The sequence below is a fragment of the Chlamydotis macqueenii genome, chromosome 13, assembly GCF_036417535.1.
Source record: "Chlamydotis macqueenii isolate bChlMac1 chromosome 13, bChlMac1.mat, whole genome shotgun sequence".
NCBI lineage: Eukaryota > Metazoa > Chordata > Aves > Otidiformes > Otididae > Chlamydotis > Chlamydotis macqueenii.
Genome location: NC_141568.1, coordinates 8,151,268 through 8,172,635, shown reverse-complemented (window position 1 = coordinate 8,172,635; position 21,368 = coordinate 8,151,268). Strand labels below are relative to the sequence as shown.

The window sequence follows — 21,368 nt, the reverse complement described above, 5'->3', positions numbered from 1 at the left end:
ATTCAAGGGTGGAGGAATGGGACCTAACAATCTGGTTTTTTTTCCTGGAAAGGAAACTATGATTTGTAGTAGCCCAGATACTGTATTTCATCTGAGTTCCTAGTATAGGAAGAAGGATGGAACGCAGGGTAGTGCCACTGTTGCTCTTTTTCCTGTATGCACAGTGCAAGTCAGCCAAACTTCTTGGTCTTAGACAAATGTAAACCTAACAACAAAGTAATGTATGAAATATATTGCTCTTCTGTTCCGGTTAATTTTGTGTTGGGAATGGAAAGCTCTTTTCATCTTAAACCAGAAATTTCTAACTAATAACTTAGTAAAATTGTTTGGGATTTTTAATTCACACTAATGAATTTATTGTGGTGGTAACTATTTATATTCTGGGGGAGCAGGAACCAAGAAATAATACTTTGTGTTTTTTTTTCTCCTTATGTCTGAGATCTCATTATCCGTGCAAGCTTATTATTTACTGCCTTACAGTAATACTGTTTTAAAATGTGCAAGAATTTCCGAGATTTGTGGTATGGTAGGGCTGAACTGAATTGGATCTAAGTAACTGCAGATGTGCCTGGTCTCATCTTTATCAGCTTATCTAAGCTTTTGCACTTAAAGGCTTCTGTCAGTTCAAAGCACAGACACTGCTTGGTTGAACAGAGCTAAAATATGGTTGTACTTCCTAGCCTTTCAAAAATAATGCTAACTTAATTCAAACTCACATACTACAGAACTTGAAGGAGTTTAGATAAGCATCAAGTAAAAATTCCTTTCCATTTTTATAATACAAGGAGGCACACAAAAATAAAAGAAACACATCAAAGCTCTTGAAGTTTTATTTTAGTTTGCTCAAAAATGCTTTTTCTTTCCCTGTGAACAAATATAATTTGAGTTCTTTCCCCATTCCCTTGCTTGAAAGAAGGAAATCACTAAAATATAAATCAAAATTTAGCATCAAAGAGCAACTTTGCCAGTACAGGCATTTGGGGAGGTTCTTAGAATGTTGCAATAATTGTAACATCAGATTTCTGTTCAGCATAGGGATACACAAGAATTTGCTGCTACGTAGCATAGCGAGATACCCAACTGCATTTTTGGAACTGAAATGATGGGAGAGCCTACTAGTGCGACATAGATAAAAATGGCTTTTTTTTTTTTTTACCTTGGGTTTTGTTTTGTGTGTATCTTCATTTTTGATAGTTTGTACTTCAGCTAGACGTACTGGCACAATCAGAGGAGAGTTGGTAGCTTTTCTTTTAATTGCACTTTTTGAAAGGGCAAAAATATGGACCATATCACAAATACATAATTTAAAAAAGAGCCTTAAAAATTAGGACTGGAGATTTGCAAAAGCCGGTGCAAACTCAGCCCAATTCATTTGCTAATAAAATATATTTAGTGCAATAACAGAAAGGGCTGTGCACAGGAATGATTGGGATTGTGCATCAGAATTTGTATTCCAGAATCCTTTGGCCAAGTTAGGATCCATGAAATAAGGAAGAAATTATTAGGAAGAGACTGTTCAAGAACTAAGACGATATCAGGTCTAGTTGTGTCTTTTCCCTTCCCAAAACTCAGTCTGTCAGCTTTCAGGCATGGACTGAGTTGCATTGACCTTTTACCCCAGGTTAAGTTTTTCAGACTCCTATGTGATATTTGCTATTTATGAAAACTTGACTTTCTTCATAATAATATCCTATACAAGATGATAATATGTTTTGAAAATATAATTTTCTGATCCCTGAGAACAATAAGCAATTGGATCTTCTGTAGTATTTGTGGACTCAGCCTGGGCTGCTGAGAGCAGAGGAAAGAGATCAAGTCCAGTAGTGCCTTTCAGAGCAAGCATATGGCACCAGTGGTGACCCTGTCTAAGGGATCATTCGTCCAGAATGGCCCCTGTCACCTTTTCCTTTGGTGCAGGTGGTTTGCACATCCTGGTCAGCAGAGTATTACATAAAGCAGCAGGATGTTCCTTTATGCACACTACCGCAAATAATGTAAAGAAAAGGCAGGCTAGGGAAAAAAAAAAAGGAGAAAGCAAAAATGGAGAGATGGGTTTGAGTGAACATCTGAGGCTTTGATGCCGTGGGATGACCCTGCCACTTCCCTGTCTCGGAATACTGTCGACTGTGTGCGTGGCAGGAGGTGATTGTGCCCCTCCACTTCAGAGGTAGGCCTCTGCAGGGCCTCGTGCCTCCATCTTGTTTTGGACCAGGACAGCATGCGTATGTGACTGATAGAGATTGCTTATGGCTAAGAAACGATTGTCTTTGCAGGCAAGGTGTCTCTGTGTTGATCGTGAATTTCTAAGTAACTGCAAGGGAATTCTGTCACTGGGAATGAGAGGAAGCTAATTTAGGAGAACATAGTATGTGGATGATTATCATCCTGTGATATAGTTCAATGACTTTCATTGCAAACTACAAAAAAAAGTTTAAATAATTTAAAGGTCTTTCTATATCCTACACAAGTTGAAATGTGCTTATAAATGTGGACTTCTCTCCAGTCTTAACTAGCCCTGCTGTGATTACTTACACAAATTGTGCAGGCAGCTGCCAAGTCATAGATGTGATGTCCTCTAGCACAGAAGCACAATACTTAATTTTGTTCGTTAAGATCTACTAATCAGATATCTTGATCTGTATAATTCTAGAGCACATTCTAAGATCTTATTTTAGAGATATTAATATGTACCAGATGAATGATTATAATGTTCGCTTAGCTTCTGTTAATTTGAAGTCTTTAAAGCATTCAATAAAATGAGTGTTTGCTGTCCACCCCTGAGTGGAATGCCAATTCTTGTTTATAATGTTATAAAGAAAGTCCAATAATTGTTTCCAGCAGGCTCATTTGCATTATTTCTTCATAGTAATTACATGAACAATAGGAATTCTATACCTAAGAGCAAAATGTATGTTGATCTCTATACGCTGAAATATAATCACAGTAAATATGTTTTAATTATGTTTGTGGTGCTGTACAAGTGAAGGCATGGCAGAAAGCTGTTCTAATATCTACAGAATGAGTCATAGCATAAAACATTGAAACATTAAAATAAAGCCAGTTCTAATAAGGAAAATAATTGAATTATGATAAACAATAGAAACAAAATTGCTTTATTTTTGTTGGAAGTAAAAGTTTAATTGGAGGATTTGTGTAGGCAGCAGGAATGATTTTGCTTTTAAAGCAAATAAGAATTTAATTTCCTAGAACTCAAGTACTTCTTCTGAGGTGAGTAACAGATTTTCATTTCATGTGCAGTTTTGTGAACTTGGGGAGAAAAGATACTTTTGTGTCACTCCAAATACAAATTTTAGGAATATCAAAAAATATTTTGGGCTAGGCATCATATTTTTATTATATGAAAAAGAAAACCCTAATATGATAATGAATTAATTAAATTTAAAAGGAAATATTTTATTTTCATTTGCAACATATTAAAAAGTTAAATATTTTACAAGAATGAAATTAATGCATATACAGGCATTAAAAGTTTTTGAATGTAAAAAAACATTGAAGCATTCTGATGAGGAAATGTTCATTAAAAATACTGCATTGGTCTTTTCGCAAACCTATATTTGTTTCTTAAATCAACTTTTCAGTAATATGCAGGTGAATGGTTGAAGTGAGTGTCACTGAATCATTGTTGTTGTCCAGAAAAATACAGGTGAAAAAAATCTATGCAGCTACGAGGGTAAGGCTGATATTGTGCTTGTGGCTTCTTAGTGGTCTTGAGCAGCTGTCCTTAGGGCCTTCAGCCACTCTGTTTGTTCTGAATATTGGGTGTCTCTATTTCTGTGACTCATTTTTCCCATCAGCAGAATGGGAAGAAAAATTAATTTTTGCTTTGCAATGGTGTGGCGATGCTCATTCAATTACTGTGATGATACGTTCAGATTTTGGAGTAATGTATGTGATGCCCATGTATTAATATTTAGATGACAATATCGTTATCTTGATTGCAGGAAGACAAATAAAAGGTTATCTCAGGTTTGTGCAAAGCTCTGAGTGAATTGCTGATATTCAGGATGTGTGATCACTCTCAGCATTGCACCCCGAGGCTGAATGACACGGGCAGTTTGATGATGAGTCTCTTTGCTTGGGCTATCAATATAAAGTGTCACTTCTGGAAGAGAATCAGGCCAGAAGAGAGCTTTAGCCACAGGGAGTGAGGAGAAATGAGCTTGGCAGTAAGATTCCAGGCAGAATAAATAAGATTTGGGAGTATTCTTAACAAAGAAATACACTTACTGTTGAATATAATAAGATCTAAATCAGGTATTATTTCTGGAAAGGAAAAAAAAACCTCAGAGGCTCTCTATTGATCTTGTATTCTCTATCCATTCATTTAGCTATCATCTTCAGTCAATGAAGCTATTGAAATCTACATTATCTTTGCAAACAACTTGTGGCCCACCTTTTCGGAATTCCTTGTGTTCTCCTTGATTTTAACTAGCTGCTATTCTAATTTTTTTTCCATGCAGATTTCTTGGAAGAGCTTCTGCCTGTCAAACAACTCCCCATCCCTTTGATGGTGAGGGACTTCTTCTCCAGTGTTTCTCTATACAGGCTTAAAAATACAGTTATTGTCAAAACTGTAAAATAGAGCAGGAAAAGGAAAGAAAAAGTATTTATCAAATGTAAAACTCTCCAGGTAGCTCTTAAAGTGAATATTATCAAAGTGTACATAGATTGTTGGGAGCTTTTTCCTCTTTGTTTTAGATATTTGTAAGGCTGTGGTTTGTTTTGTCTTTTATAACAAAAAAAAAAAAAAAACCCCAAACCAAACAAAAAACCCCAAAACACAACAAAAAACCCCAAAACACAACAAAAAAACCCCCAACCATCTTGTAATCAATAAACTGACATCTGGAAGTTAAATATTCTCAACTTTATTTTCTGTGGCAAGATTTAAATTGCCTAATATTCATGTAATTTTTTTTTCTACTTGTTTTTAGGAGCTATATGCTTCATGTTTGCTTCCTTTTGTTTCTTCCTGCTTTCCTGTTTGTTTACTGTAGATATTTCTATTTCTTGGTTGTTTTCATCCTCCAAACAGGCTGATGTTTGGTTTTTGACTTTCACTACCACCATCCCTTTGGAACTATGTATCAGCAGATAGAAGAAAGCTGAAATATTAGGGTTTGTTGTTTTTTTTTTCTTGTGACATTATAGCATACTTTAGATGGAGACTTTTTACAATTGTTTCACATTTTCTCTATTATCTGTCACCTAATCTGCATAACTTAATTCCTTTTCATTGGTAAAGGACAGATGCTAGACTTTTAACTATTTAACTCTTCTATTGAAGTTCTTTTTTTTTTAAGATATGAAATGTAAGTATGCTGTGTAAAATACAACTTCACTGCTATCTTCCATTCTGTCTTACAAATATACATTCTGTTCAGGTCTAGAGAATGGTTGGAATTAATGTAATATTCATCTAAACTGTTAGAATTGGACTGAGTAGACTGACCATGCTGGCAAATAGCATACAAAGGTTTAAAGTTACAGGCCAACTGTAAGAAATCCATGGTATTCACAGATCAAGAAGTGGAACTGAATGTTTAAATGGTGATTTCTAGCAATATTTATGCATGCTACAATCTCTGTGAATGTGACTTATCTGTAAGGGACTGTTTATCACCTATTTGTAACAATTGACCAACATCATTTTTCAGTCTTTCTGGATTCTTTCATATACTTGGAACTGTTTGTTAAACCTACATATCAATAATATATGAAACAAAAGCAGAATATATAGCTCACTCAGGGACTCTGCTTTTCTTATGAATTTCTATCATATTACAGGAAATTTAAGTGTTGCAGTCCCCCAGAACTGCAGTGTGTTTGCTCTTTGTCAGGTTGAGATTGCCTGGGTTTTGTGCTGGTTGGAAAGGCAGGGTTATATTCAGGGTAATTAATTTTTCTTGAAAATAATGTTTGAGCCCGTTCTACCACTATGTCATACTTTCTCATAGCATGTATGGAAAAAGAAAAGGAGACTGGAGAACCCATGGGATTTCCCTGTTTACCCACCTTGCTAATATTGATGCTGTATCATCATAAGCAGTTATGCACCAGACTGGAGAAAATTTTGGCTGCAAGTATTCTTGTCCTGTGAGCTTCTGTCTTTTTTCTGAGAAAAGCTGCATATTAGTGGAGTTGGCATAGCTGAGACAGCGAATGAACATATACAAACTCAGAAACCAATTGTGGTCAGTAGTGAGATATTAAATATCACTTTGAATTTCCAGTATGAATGGAAAAAAAGTTTGGTTTAATCATGCTGTGATTGTGATTTTTTGACTGGCCATGATCCCAATTTGTATCAAAAAATGAGTTAACATTTGAAAGCCAAGATAAGTGTGTTAACTTTATCTGGTTTTGTATCAGAATATCCATAACAGAACTGAGCAACAGTGCACTTATACTGCTAATATTTTGTTGAAAAACATCATACAGCAGATTATCTTTTCAGTTAACTTTGGTGTCAATGTCCATTTACATACCAAGTGATCCTATCTCCATAGGCAAACAAAATATTCCATCTCTCTATATCCTGAGTAAATGTGAAAAGGCAGCTTTACTGACTTGATAAATAATCTCAAATATTTTACTCTACTTGAGGGTCTTGCTATTTTCAATGCTTTATTATCTCATAGTCAGATAATTGTTAATCTCATTATTTATCTAGTTTGTACGAAAGTCAGTTACACCTGATCTATTAGTTATAGAATCATAGAATGGTTTGGGTTGGAAGGGACCTTTAAAGGCCATCTAGTCCAACCCCCCTACAAGGAGCAGGGACATCTCCAACCAGATCAGGTTACTCAGAGCCCCGTCGAACCTGGCCTTGAATATTTCTAGGGATGGGGCATCCATCGCCTCTTTGGGCAACCTGTGCCAGTGTTCCACCATCCTCAGTGTAAAATTTTTTCCTTATGTCCAGTCTGAATCTGCTTCCTTCTAATTTAAAACCATTACCCCTTGTCCTATCGCAACAGGCTCTGCTAAAAAGCTTGTCCCCATCTTTCCTATAAGCCCTTTTTAAGTACTGAAATACTGCTGTAATATCTTCTTACAGCCTTCTCTTATCAGTCTTCTCTTCTCCAGGCTGAACAGCCTCAAGTCTCTCAGCCTTTCTTCATAGGCGTGGTGTTATCGGAAAACTATAACAAATAAACTTGTAGGCTAGTGGTAAATTCTGCATTTAATTGTGCTATAAATGATGGAGTCATATTATGAATTAATAATCAGATGTCAGTTGTGATTTTTTTTTTTTTCTTTTTGGGGGAATGTCTTTGGTTCTTTATCTTTCTTTTTAACTCTATACATGTTTCAAATAAAGAGTTTGTCCAGTGTCCCTTGGAATTTCAGATAGAGACTCCTACTGAGTTCCTGTGTCTAGTATCAGATCCTAAAATCATTCATATTAAAAAAAAAAAAAATCATCTTAGGACTAGAAATTTATGCAGGAATTCAGCCTATTTTTTTCCATGAGTTGGAGCCATAATGAATCCATAGGTGGTAATTGCACAAATTAGCCTATGTCTTAGAAACTCATTTGTAAAATTATGTATTCTGGGTTTATTCTGAGGAAAAAAAAAAAGCCGTTTGGTATTTTACCATAAGCAGACAACAGTGAAGTAAGCTCAGTGAAGGTTGCAGCACACAATGTAACAGAGCCCTGTGTCAACAAGGACCTCTATATGTTATTGTAAGAGAAGTAATTAATAATCATTATTTATAGATGAGTACTGACTCTGCAGTTGTCGGCTGCCCAGCTAACCAGCTGTCATCTGGTTCTCTCAGCAGAGTTCTTTCAGATAAATAGCAGGAATGTACATAAGATATTTGGATTTTTTTTTTTTTTTCCCCCTGAGCCCTTCCAATAGGTACTTGAACTCATTTCATTAGAGAAACCCCAGCAGAGTCCTTGGAAATCTTCAAAGATCTGTTTCCCTTCTTTGCTGTTCCTTTAATGGCCATTACATTCTCTAGTGGGCAGGCTAATAATCAGTTCTTTGAAGGAGGGGGAATACACGTATCATTTGAAAAGAGATCCTGAGAGATCACAGTATGTTTCTTTGCCTCTTAACTTCAGTCTAGTGAGTATTGTGCATCTTCTCTGCTACTCACAAACCCCAAAAGATATTACAGCAGGATAGCTGGTCACTTGCTCTGTGAGAAGAATGTCCCAGTAGAGAAATGCAAAGAACAGCTGAATGGGGAGAGAACCATCTGGGGCTTTGGCTTTTCTGTGCTTACACAGTGGTATGAGCACCACTAAGCTTGTGTGAGTAGAGAAGATCGACAGTGATTCAACCATCATTAAATTAGTACAGATGTCTCCTGCAGCCTTCCACAGTAGTCTTCACCATGATCTCAGACGATTGGGATGATGGTCTAGACGGAAATCATTGCTAAGTCTGTATGGATTCTGGCTGTTCTGAGAATGGCATATGTTACACACTTACAGCTTTTGTGATAATAATTTGTATACAATTTGTCTGTATTCATGCTAGGCAGTTTCTTTTTTGATGGGACATTCACCTCAAATTTTGGATGTTTTGAATCACAGGTGGGTTAGATGTTTACAGCAAATAGCATAAATACTCCAAACAGTGCCCACACTGACAATGACAACACTACTATTTTTAGCTCCTTGGAAACAGATCAGGTTATCTGATGTGCCAAAAAAAAAGTGATAATTGTCATAATTGTTGACTTCAGTCTCCAGATGTACTGAGATGTACTGCAGGACTTAATACAAGTTGCTACAGAATCAGAGGTAATACATTACTAAATACCAAACGCTGCTGGAGTGGGCACAGTTTTTTATTTCTGTGTATTTAATGTTGTCTATGTGTAATGGTTTGTATTCTCCTCTCCTCTGTCAATTCTTCCAGAAAAGCATTAACAGAGGCAGAAGCTTTGATCTATCTGTAGTGGTTTAAAAAAATATTTCTAATTTAATAGTATTGCAAATTGATCGCGTTATAAGAGACATAACCTTTGCAAGTCGGTTCGTAAGAAATTCACAGGAATGCATCCACATAGTGGAAATGTGTGGGAAATTACATTAGGAAGCTTTGAAAACCACACAAGTGATGTGGCAAATAATTTATTGTGAAACTGCATGAAATGATAATAGCTAGTTTCAACCAAGTTCTTCTGAATAACTTACAGTTCTGCATGAGTTAGCCCTAATAAACATCTAACTGCAAGAAAATGGGGAAAAAAATAATCAAATTATCCTCATGTTATATCTGTTTATTTTGATGTATGACACTGATATTACTATGTAACTGCAAACATAGTAACTCTGAAGAACTAACATTTTGTTTGACATCTCATAAGGAATTTGCTTCATAGCATTTCCTAGCTGTGTTTATTTTCACATTCCAAGTTGAAAAATACTTTTAGTAAGTATACTAAGTGTATACTGTACCGATGTGCACAGGTAAGTGTAAGTCCACTAAAAATAAGTTATATTATCACATGTAAGCAAATAGTTTATAAAATAATCAGTATGTAAGTACTCACAATTTAATTCTTCACTTCCCTCTATTTCACTCAGTTACCTTCTCAAAAGTGTTCAGTTTGAGCTCCAAGCTGGCTGCATAGCTGATGTTTATATATTTGCACTGTAGATGTGTTTGACAGCCAGTTGCTAGAAGAGCTTTCTGTTTGCACTGCCAGCTTTACACATTACGTGGTTTTAGACGGTACTTACTTCCTTATGTTCAGACACTGAAGTATGCTAAGCAGTCATCTGAAGTTTGAAAAATTACTTTCAAAAAAGATATTTTAATACTTTCAGGTTTGTTTTATTAAATATCATTAAATAGCATAATGTACTCTGCATGGATTTGAAATTCTTTTAAGAAGGAAGACAGGTTAAATATATTGTCACTCAGATCCTCCTAATCGTTGTGAGCCAAAGCATGATCAGAAGCCAGGGTGGTGAAAGCAGCTGAAAGCAGAGCCTTAAAGGATTGGAAAATCATGACAACTTAAATATGCTTAAATAAATAGAAATATCCTGTCACCTTTGACCACACTGGCCTATTGTACTTTTTTCTGCCGTCGCTGATCTCGGCTATAGCTTGTCTAGTTTGACAGATTTTGTAAGCAGCCTTCAAATTACTGCTGTGAGTATGTAGTGATTAACTTTTTTATTCCTCTTCTGCAATCCTAAGAGTATGTATTATAAGATATTGCTCTGACATTCACTTGAGAAAATCATTTGAAAAACACAAAGAGGTCTTAGCACTCAAGCGCAATGTACTCTGTGCCTGAGAATGAAGCCTGGCAAGTTATAATAAGCTTTTAAAGAGGAAAGAAAAAATACAGCTCAAACAACGTGGAAGAAAAGCCCAGAAGAGTGTGAATAAGATAATGATGATTAAAGGAACAAAGGACAGGATTTGGTATATAGATACCACCAAACTTCTGGCTGGCACATTGAATGGGAAATTCCCATGGCTTATGGTTTTCTACCGCCTTCCCCGTCTTTTGTCTGTATTGAGGAGGGAGCAGCAAGACAGACTCTGCTGGTAGTAGAAATTAACAGCGAAAAGTCGTGGCTGGAGACTTCACACAATCTTACAGGTAGTAGAAACTACAGCATAGTTTGTGTCCACAACTGACGAGATGGAGGAGGGAGCAAGTTGCTTTACTGCTATATCGGTGAGTTGGGAAAAGAGTGACAAGTGCAGGACGCCCTGTTAATTATAATGCCTGAAGCACTGGAATTGTTAATGTGAGTACTTGACCCCAAACAGTAGGAGATGACACACAGATACTTTTTTTTTCCCCCATAAAGACCCAGAAGAGGGAATATGTTTTACAAGACTAAAACTGCATGCAATTTTTGAGGCGCTCTATACCCAGCTTTCAGATCTGCTGTGGTGAACCACTGTACGCTACAGATGAAATTATAGAGAAGTAAATGAGGTGGGAAAGGATTCCTCTTTGGTAATATGACACAATTTCATTGCATGTTTCCAAGTATCGGAAACAGTTCAGTTAAAAAATCAAGACCTTTTTACAGGAGTGGTGTCTGCTGGAACATGAGAAAGGAACAGCAGTCTGGGTTCAGAAATAGTTACATGAACTCCAAGCTAGGCAGAAAGCCAGCTACAAAAAGGTGCCAGCCATCTGAGCCCACTTGACACAGGACACTTGGGCGTTAAATAGCTGCAGAATGCAGTGACTAAAGGCAGCAGTCCAAGCTGCGGTGGGACACAGGTCATATGTGGTGGCGGTGTTCTCAGGACAGAAGGGAAGACAGATGGTATTCCCAAATGGAAAGGGCCAAGGCCTGAACTAGGAAAACAAAATGCTTTAGCTATCATCTGGCTTAACGTAAGGATTCAGAAGCAAGATATATATAAGAAATACCTACAGAAAAATCAACCTGGGACCATGCTTTGGAATGAAGGTAGCATAGAGTAAAAACAAATTACCTTGTCTTTGTTGCCGTCACAACCACTGAAGATGAATGTGTGATTGTGGATTTGGGGAAGACTTTGCACCTGGGAGCATAGTTTCCTCCCTCTTAAGGAGTTCTCCTGGCAGGGAGAACAACTGCTGTGAAACAACAACGGTAACACGTAACAATTCTAATTAAAAAATAATACTGTGATTAACTGATTAAGAATAGCTTTTGTAGTCCTGTGGTCTGGATGGTTTTTTTTGTAATATGGATCCTTGGGAGGCTAAACGTGGGTTTACCTCTTCCTCTGTTCCTCCCATCTGTAAAAACAAGCATAGCAATCTTTTTCCCCCAAGACATTGAGCAAAATTAGATATTTAAAATTATTAATTCAGCCTAGTGAGGAAGGCCATACATGACACGTAGAGAAAGGACCCGCAGTACTCTAACCAGGAGGGACGTAGATCGAGATTCAGTCACATTCCTGAGCTCTTTTCTTGCATCAGTTTGTCATAGTCGGTAAACTAGAACATGCAGATTGTTAGATCCCAATCTTTACTCCAGTTTTTAAACAACAGTTCACTCTAGTGTGTTATAAGATGTTACCAAAAGGTAAGCGATGAAAAGCAGTTTGTGCACAGTTACAGTATGAATATAAACAGAGACAAAATTAGCAAATCAAATAGAATAAAAAAGCAGTAGCAAAGAATAAACAGAAACATAAAAGAAGCCGTCTGGAATCAAAGATCTTCGAATGACTTGGTAGGAAACTGAGGCAGACAAAAGCAGAGATTACACTCTTAAATGAAAGTGTTAGGGATATTATTGCTTTAATTCTCTTTGAATATGGTTATGAAACTGCAGCTGAGAAGTGTGAGCGGTAATGTCTTTTGACAGTTACTCCAGAGGCTTCAAGTTACATGATTCTCATAACTTAAATGAAATCTTTGTCATCCATGGACATGTCTGTTTCCTTTCTGAAAGGATTCCAAGTACTGACATTATGGCAGGTACATCAAGTCTGTGCCCCAATTTGTCATTACCCTGAATAATAATGCAGAATATTTGGTTCCCCATTGTGCAGCTATAATTCCCATTACTAAAGATGGGATCAGCCTATCCATGGAGAAAATGAAAGATTCTATTAAATTGAAATTACATTCACTTTATTAATTCTGTGTTGTGTGCAAATGAATTGAATCTATCTATAATAGTTTAATTACGAATGATTTTTTTTTTAAATTGTGGGTCATCACTAAACGTATTCATTGTCCATTATGTGTCAGAACACATCAACAATACACACAAAAACCTTCTGTAGCACCTAATGATGTTCATATTTTTAGAAAAAAAAAATCTATAAAGTCACATACAGAAAGAAACACATGATGAGTAAGGTGCATTACAGATTTGAAAGCACTGATATATATATATATAGAAATTATTGTAAAACTCACTGAAATCCTTCTGTACTTTCACAGAATGAGCTAGAGCCTCTTAGAAGCAGTTTTGGAAAAGAGTCATAAAAGCTGAGAATTCTGTCTCTTGAGCTCATTATATGGGGTCTGCCTCATAAATGAGGAATTTTATTGCAAGGCATAGGTAAAAAATAGAACCTGAAGCATTAGGATAGTGTTGGTGTGTTGTGTCTGTATATCTGTGTAACATCAAGTGAAAATTAGTGATGCATTACTTAATCCCTTAAAAAAGATTTCAGAGTTAGGAAGGAGAAGAATTATGCAAATTTTAAAATGAAATTTTAAGGGCAGATTATGTCTTTTCCCTTGAAACAAGTAAGGGATAATTCCCTTGTAGTTGTGAGGACGAAGGAATTACTTCTTAACAAACTCAAATCAAAACTTGACTGTGTAATGCCTTCTTCTCTTTTCTTAATTAAAAATGTCCAGGAGCATTTTCATAATATGTAGATTTCCCCCCTCTTGTGAATTATTGATATATTTTATGCTTTTTTAGTAATGTGAGGAAATTGGGGTTACAAACTGAGCCTTTGATGATACATCTCATTATGGGCTCGCCTGTATCAAGCTGTACATCAGCAACACATCTGGAGAGGACTCCAAGTGCCCAGTCCTACCACACAGGTCAGTCAACAGCTCTCTGCTCATTCTGGGTATGGACCAGACCCAAGTGCGTGATGTACTTTCCTGATGGTGAACACATGGCTTGAACATTAAATTCATTGTGCTGAGCAAGCTGTTATTTTGACTACCATTGATTTGCCAGGTAGCTGACTGAGGGCAGGTGAGACAGTCTCCATCTGCAGAAGAGACTCAAATCTGTTTACTCAGAATTGCAAAAGAACCTCACAAACCTGGCTTGGAGCTTCTGCAGCCTTCATCCATATGTTAAGTCACTGGCTGCATACATAGTTTTGAACCAAGTGTTTGTTAAGAAAAGGTGGTTAAAAATATAATTAACGAGTATCTATGGAATAGGGCACTTTAATACCAGTAACATGCTCATATATTTGTTTTTTTACTGCAGAGTAGTACATTTACACTGACAGGATATAGAGACTCTTTGAATAAGTTTAGTCTCTGCAATTTCTCTTGCATTGATTGTAATTATGCATGTTTGTAATGTATGTACGTGGGAGACTATAAATATGTGTTATATATTTGAATAGTGTGTTGGCAATACTTTTAGATATGCATTCATTATTATGAAAATAACGTTAGTTTGGTGGAAGTACTCTGTGTGTGCTGTTACCATTAGTACTGGCTTCATTGATTATCATCTGCATTATAACATAGAATAGCAAATGAATTAATACTGATTGAAAACTATGGTGTTCAGAGGATTCATTTTGAATGAAGTTAATTTTTCAGGATCAGACCTGCGCTGAGGCTACATGGGAGCCATTAGCAGGGTATTAACACAGGGCATCTGCATCACCATTAATGCAGGCACAAACTGGGTTGCATCTGCTACTTTAAGGGAGAGAGATGTTTGAATTTATAGTCCCACAGGCAGGGCAGTGATGGAAGAAGAAGATTTCACTTCCTTTGAAGTTGAATTAACTGAATCTCACATAAAGGAAGCGAGTTTGTCTCACTCTGAACGTGATTATCAAGTTTTCCAGTAAACATGCTTTTCTGTTTGCTTTGCGATGCTGTCTAGTAGTGGGACACAGGGGCTAGGTACAGATGTCTCCTTTCTAAAATAGAAATTCTTGTTACATTTCTTGATACTGCTCTGAAAAATAAGAGGTCAGCTTTCAAGCACAGGCACAACAAATAAAGCTACAGGTGTGGAAAGCAATTTCACATTTACAACATTTGTGAGGCTTTTTCAGCAGAAACCAATATTCATTTATCATATTCGTTATGCCTCTCTATCATTCACCTAGACCCTATATAATTATGTGTTTAATGATCTTTAACCTTCATATGAACACAGCTTGCTGAAGCTTGACGATTGCTGTAAATTATCATTCACGTCTGGTAGAAGAGAGGAAATATTATTTGGAATAGAATTTAACTTCAGTTCTGTGATTTAACTTTGTAAGTAGATGATGATGTTTTAATCCTAAATCCAAACAATGAAATTATTTTGGAAAAATGTCTCTTCCATAGGTCATTTTTTATGGGTTTTTTTCTATATTACAGGAAGAACTTCAAAACCTAGAAAAGATATTTTAATCTGTCAGCCTGGATGCTCACCATAAAAATACATATTATTTCAGTAAATGTGATATTTATGGCATGTTTTTTATTAAGAACTAAAACAAAATTTACAATCATTTTTGCCACTATTAATCTTTGTGTAAAAAACTGATCTTCTGCTAATCAGATTGAATTTCAACTTTACGATTATAAAGTGCTCCTAGCTCTTCCACTGTTTGTGTAATGTTTAGCCCTTCACTTTATAGTTTTTCAAATAGCAATAGCTACTTATTTCTTTTGATACAAAGGACTTTAACTTATTAGAAGAAACAATTAATAGTCGTCACAGACTTTTTTTTTTTCATTTTAACTGTTGGTATGTTCCTAGCACTGCAAAGGATTTGTAGCTCTGCATTAGTTTATATCGGAACTGATTCATGAACTGTTGGATAATACGGGTAAAACTTATACTGGAGAGAATACTGTTCTGCTTATTAGCAAATTGAAGAATTTTTGAGCGTTCTCAAATATCTATGTGGGATATCTATTTTATCCAGCCAATGCCTTTTTAGAAATTCAGATTATAGTTTTTCACTCTAAGACTCTGTGCAGTTGGGTGAATGGAGATGTTCCCAGTTGCTTTGCTGAGTTGTGTGTGTCCACACAATGTTTTGGTATGACATCACTGTAATTCAGCAATGAGTATGCTGCCAAAACTTTAATATGCAATGATAATAATGTATAGATTTTATTCAGGGATCAAACAGATGCTTAAAGTATAAACAATCTGTTTAAAACACAGACAGATTCTGGCAGATCTTTACAGGCTCTGGGACCCTAAGGATAGTTTTTTCTGGTTCTGACACCTAGATTGAGTATGATCCTGCTCGTAAGGACAATAATCTTTAAGACAAAAAAAAAAGTATTAATGTATCTTACCAAGCAGAAAAAAAACCTGCAGAACCAACCAACAGGAGAGTGCTGTTAACTTAAATTAACATAATGTAAATTATGCTGATTGTTCTCAAGCAAAAGCTGATGCCAACTACAAAAAACCCTGAGACTTTGGGGAAAGGACTCAGCTGTCACTTGATGTCTATGTGTATGTGGGTTGGGTATGAAGAGTGAACTGGTTTCAGTTATTCATATTCAAAAACAGTTAAAGTGCTTTTAAAAAGTTGTTAGAACAACGGTACGGTGCAAGCTGGTGTGGCAATAATGTGTTGCCCAACAAAACACAGAGGATAAAGTTACACCTCTTGGAGTCAGTGGGAGTTCTGCTGTTATTGCAGAACAGAGAATGCACTGGTGGCCTAGGGTTTTGTAAATATAATAAAGCAGATCAACTGGAAAATCAGACCTGACTGCTGTTGTCCACTGTGCTCATGGCAACAATTCGAGGTTCCTTTTTGTAAGGTGCCGTTAACGAGTTCTCTAAGCTCTTATTCCAGAGCAGCTAATTTGCAGATGCAACTGTATGTGACCAATTATCTGCTGAAGAACCTGCAGAGCCTACTTGTGGTATGACATGAAAATCTACTTGTGGCTTGGCTATAGCCAGTGTTACAAGGCTTTTTTTTCCACAGCTATTTTAATATCCTAATGCAGGTTCTTATATCAAATGACAATGCTGCCCGGCTCTAGCAACCACTGCTATCAACTGAAGAGTAAAATGCATAACCAGCAACGATTTCTGGTGAGCTGTCTGCACAAAAATGAGCAAACAGGACCAAGTCTAGTAGTAGCTGTTGTAAGTCATGTCACAGCTCTCCTAAACAGGTTGTACAGATTTTCCTCAGACTATCTTTTGTGAGGCAGAGATAAATAATAATAAATGCAACTTAACATTTTTAATTATGTGTTGTTCATGTCTTCTTATTGTTTATACCGAGTGTGTTAGATTTAATAATAAGTAGAATTTAAAGCACTATTACTGTGTATTTAAGTTATTATCCCATGTTTTTGAATGTGTTGACACTAACACATATGGTCCACCAATTGGTGGGCTCATCCTCGCAAGTTAAAAATTATTGGAGATTTAGTACTTGGCTCTGAGCCTACAAAAAAATCAATGGAAGTCCTTTGTTTGTCTCCAGTATTCTTTGCTTTAGACTTTTAATTAACAAAAAAAAAAACAAAGCAAAGAAGAAAACCTATTTTCCCAGACTGTTTCAGGTTATTATAATCCTATCTTGTTTTTTGAAAAGGCAAATACAATCTAAATATTCTTTTTTTTTCTAATAGGGCATTGAGGAGAATGGGAAGATGTGTGTAAGGGTTCTTCTTATATTTCTGGAAACTTGCTTTAACAAAGCTTTTTTTGGGGGAAGTACTTTTAGAATAAAGATCTTGGAACCTTTTAAGTTCTGCTAAGAGTTGAGTTTATGATATGGTTCTAAATTTCTGTGAACACTGTCCGTTACAACATTTGCGTAGATGCCAGTGTTAATACATTTTCAGTCACCTGAAAATAAGCTGACAGTAATAAATAAAAATAAGAAACTAGATTAAAATATGTATTACTTGTTAATCCTTCATTCACCTTTTGATCTAATATTTTAAGTATATTTTGTGCTTGTTCATTTTGGCTGATAATAGTTCCGAAGACATTTACATTTTAGAACAGGGATTTAAAATATATATAACAGCTGCTTTTTAAATAGAAAGTCTAATTATGCTTGTGATTACATTCACTTTTGATTAGTATGCATACAAATCCCTACTCTCCTTGTGTATTCAAGCATATGGATCACTGGTGCTAAGATTAAACTACAAAAGAATAGCCTGACAAAATCTATGGTTAGAGCAATGGGTGTATTTTTTTTTTTTTTCTCAAAAATGCTTTTTTCTCATTTTAGTTACACACAGACCTGGATCCTGGCAGCAGCAAAATCAAGTATATTCTGTCAGGAGATGGAGCTGGAACAATCTTTGTCATCAATGACAAGACTGGAGACATTCATGCAATGAAAAGGCTTGACCGTGAGGAAAAAGCTGAATACACTCTAACAGCTCAAGCAGTCGACAGGGACACAAACAAACCTCTGGAGCCTCCTTCAGAATTCATTATTAAGGTTCAAGACATCAATGACAATGCCCCAGAGTTTGTTGATGGTCCATATCATGCCACAGTTCCAGAAATGTCTCTTGTAGGTATGTACGTCTGAAGATCGACAAACTTTGATTACTCACAGTTTAAACTACGCCAGTATGCCATTGAGTTGTTGATGAATAAGATATTTATTATGTTGTTAGCATTAATTTGCATATTTTCAAATTTCTTCTTGGCCAAAGCTTTCATCTGCGACACGATAGTAGAGTCCCTGAGTAGTCAGAAAATGACTAACAGATGTATTAATGTGTCTTTCTTTGTCCAACACCACTTTAGTGGGCTAAATTTATATTCCCCTTATGATGCTGGAGTTAGAGTATTCTTATTGAGAAGGATTTATCAAGATTTGTTCCAACATGACACTCTAATCCTATTGATATTTTGTTGATGTTTAATTATCTGTTTGTGTATTTTCATACAAAGATGTAGCACTTCCAGTATGTTGATACGTACTTATTTATTTTCCTCTAATTGCAACTGTGATTAGCCAAAAACATTGCAATGAAAGATGCTGTGTCTGGGAATTGATGGTTAGACTCTAGAGTGGACTTAACCAATTAGCCATAGGATTTATGCGGAAGGTGAAAGGGGAAAACAGAGAAAGCTGTGGAAAAAGGTGGTGAAAAGGGAAATTAACTGTGTGAAAGGGGAGAAAAAAAGAAAGGAGTAGGAAATAATCTTCTTAATATGTTTTACTTATATTTATTCATTTTGTCAGATTAGTGTGAATCTATTTCCCCATGGATTAATATATTAGAATTCCTCTCCCCCCCCTACTTTGTTGCTTGTTCTGTGTTTGCTAATGTATAAGTGCGTGCTTACAGAGGGGTACACATTTATGTACTCAGGTCCTCGGGCCCTACTGATACATACATATCCAGTGCAGCTGTCACTAAAGCAAAAGGGAAGTAAACCTGTGAAACCAAAAGAGTCAATTTCAGGGTAATAGAAGAATTCAGTATAAGCAAAGACATCACAATCTGGCCATGAAATGCAGAGTAAATTCTAATGTTTTCTAGTATTAGGTTGAGGATAATGTGCTTTTTAGCAGTTTGTCTACATCTGTCAAAGCAAGGAAATTGGAGGAGTGCCAAAGCACTTTGTAAAATAAAGCAGCACCCTATTAAAAAGTTTCAAAGGCACCGTTCTGTCTTATTTAGTTAAAAAGAGGAGGAATGTGAGGAGCCAGAACCATACTCTCACTGAGTACATTGATTTGTATCAGGTCATTTGCAAATGTAAGCATGGTGTGCTGACTAGACGGTGATACCTGAGGCTTCATTTTTTTAATCAGTGCTTTTCCAATGGATTTTCATATCCTGGTTGCACTGAATTGCTTGTGCGGAAACTGATATGTGAATTTTCAAGCTTGCATGTCAGTTCTTTTCCCAAAACTTAGGTTTAATTTCTTAAGTTACTTTTAATTATACAGCAGCACAAACATAATATGGACCTGCTTTCAGAAGATATTTTTGCCAAGCTCTAGGCAAGAAAATATCTTTAAATAAAAGAATTTTTTTTTAACAAAAAAAAAGGAGAAAAAAGAGGGAAGGAGTAGGAGAAGAAGGAAGAGAAATTTAAAACAGTTAATCCTTATGTGAATGGGACTTGTTTGGTATTCTAGGAAAAAAAGAAAATGAAGATATATGAAGAAAGATGGTTTCTGATCACAGAGGCTACTATAAAAATAATTTCTGTCTCTGCATATCAGCAATATTTATAATCCTTAGTAAAGACATGGCTACTACCCAAGAAGTATTCACTGCAAAGATGATGAGGGAAAAAACAAACAAACAAACAAATTTAACAGGAAACTAGTCAGAAGATCAGATGAATAAAAATCTAGTTAATTGGTTAACATGAGATTAAAAACATGGTAAAAGTGCAATAAGAGCAAGAGAATAAAAACATTAAGAAAAGAGAGAGAAAGTGAAACAATTGAGCAAAGCTTTAGGGTGAATGTAAAGGAATGTCATGAGAGATGAATTAAAAGATAAAACTTTATCTGGGAAAGCTTTATAGTAGAAGGTTGTAGAAGCAATGACCAATGCCTGGTCAGAGATGTCAGTTTAGGGAATAGTGAAAAAGACTGGCTTTTGGAGGAGTTTATTGCACCTGTTTCCGCTAGCACAGCTGGGGAAGGAGAAACAGTTCTTCACTGAACTGCCTCTGAAGTCATGTAGTTCCACATTTTTACGTGTTCTCAGGCTGGACGGAAGAGTTTGGTCCAAAACGAGTTTATTCTAACAACACAGAGATAGCTAGAAATTTGTTATAGGTTATCTCACAGGTCTACCATTTATTACCTTTATTACTGAAGCTATGCAAGTTTTGCACATTTATCCCTTATGATCCCTGAACTTTGCATGGTTTTTTATGTGACACTCCTAGGAGTGCATGTTTTCAAGGTATTTCTCTGAAGAAGCACAAACATACACTCCTGCTTCTTTGCTGAAAAACAAACCCTAATTCTCAGCTGCCACTTCAAAACTCAGAGTGTGTTTGCCATTGCATTACACAAGTCATGAATGACTGTAAAATCTATGTGGCATATGCAGTCAAGTCTGCATCTTAATCTCTGATGGAACCAAATTTCAAGGCTGGAAAGTTGAAGATGAGAATGTTACCCCTTCACTAGTGTTGCTGTTACTGTTTCCTTCTGCCTTCCTCTTTTAACCCACAGGCAGCAACTACATTTAGTACAAGAGCTGTACTGAATGATGCGCTGTAAATTATTTTAACTCCCTTTAAGTTTTGTTAGTCCTCTTAAAATTATGTTAACTCTTCTATAATGTTTATAAGAAAACTCTGTCTCCTTTCAGAGTTCAATGATTTTTTTTCCCCACACTAAGAGTATTTCACTTCCATTATCCACTTACTTAATTCCTCTTAAAGAGATCTCCACCCACGGCTAATTTCAGCCTTGACATTTCTACAACAGTCATTACTAGGTAGTGCTCTTACTCAGGATAAAACAAAGTTCTACTAAACCTCTTCTTCCCTCAGAATGCTTACATCAATTCTGACTGCTCTGAAACAGAAGAGGAACTCATATGCTATATATATATAGTACTTACGTAATGAGGATGCAGTACAAGGCATTTTATTTTTGGACCTCAGTGGAAGCAATGCATAAAATACAGATGAACACATTAACCTTCCATTACTCTGTAACGTAATGTTGAGGTTC

General features: G+C 36.1%; 1 protein-coding gene across 1 annotated transcript in view; it reads left to right on the top strand.

The window, feature by feature from the left end:
- The window catches only part of CDH8 (cadherin 8), a 136,785-nt gene that overhangs the window by 21,137 nt on the left and 94,280 nt on the right, over positions 1-21,368 (top strand). The window contains exon 2 of the mRNA XM_086757750.1: positions 17,925-18,219. Coding sequence (XP_086613876.1) covers positions 17,925-18,219 — 295 coding nt within the window. The remainder of the gene's footprint in view (positions 1-17,924; positions 18,220-21,368) is intronic.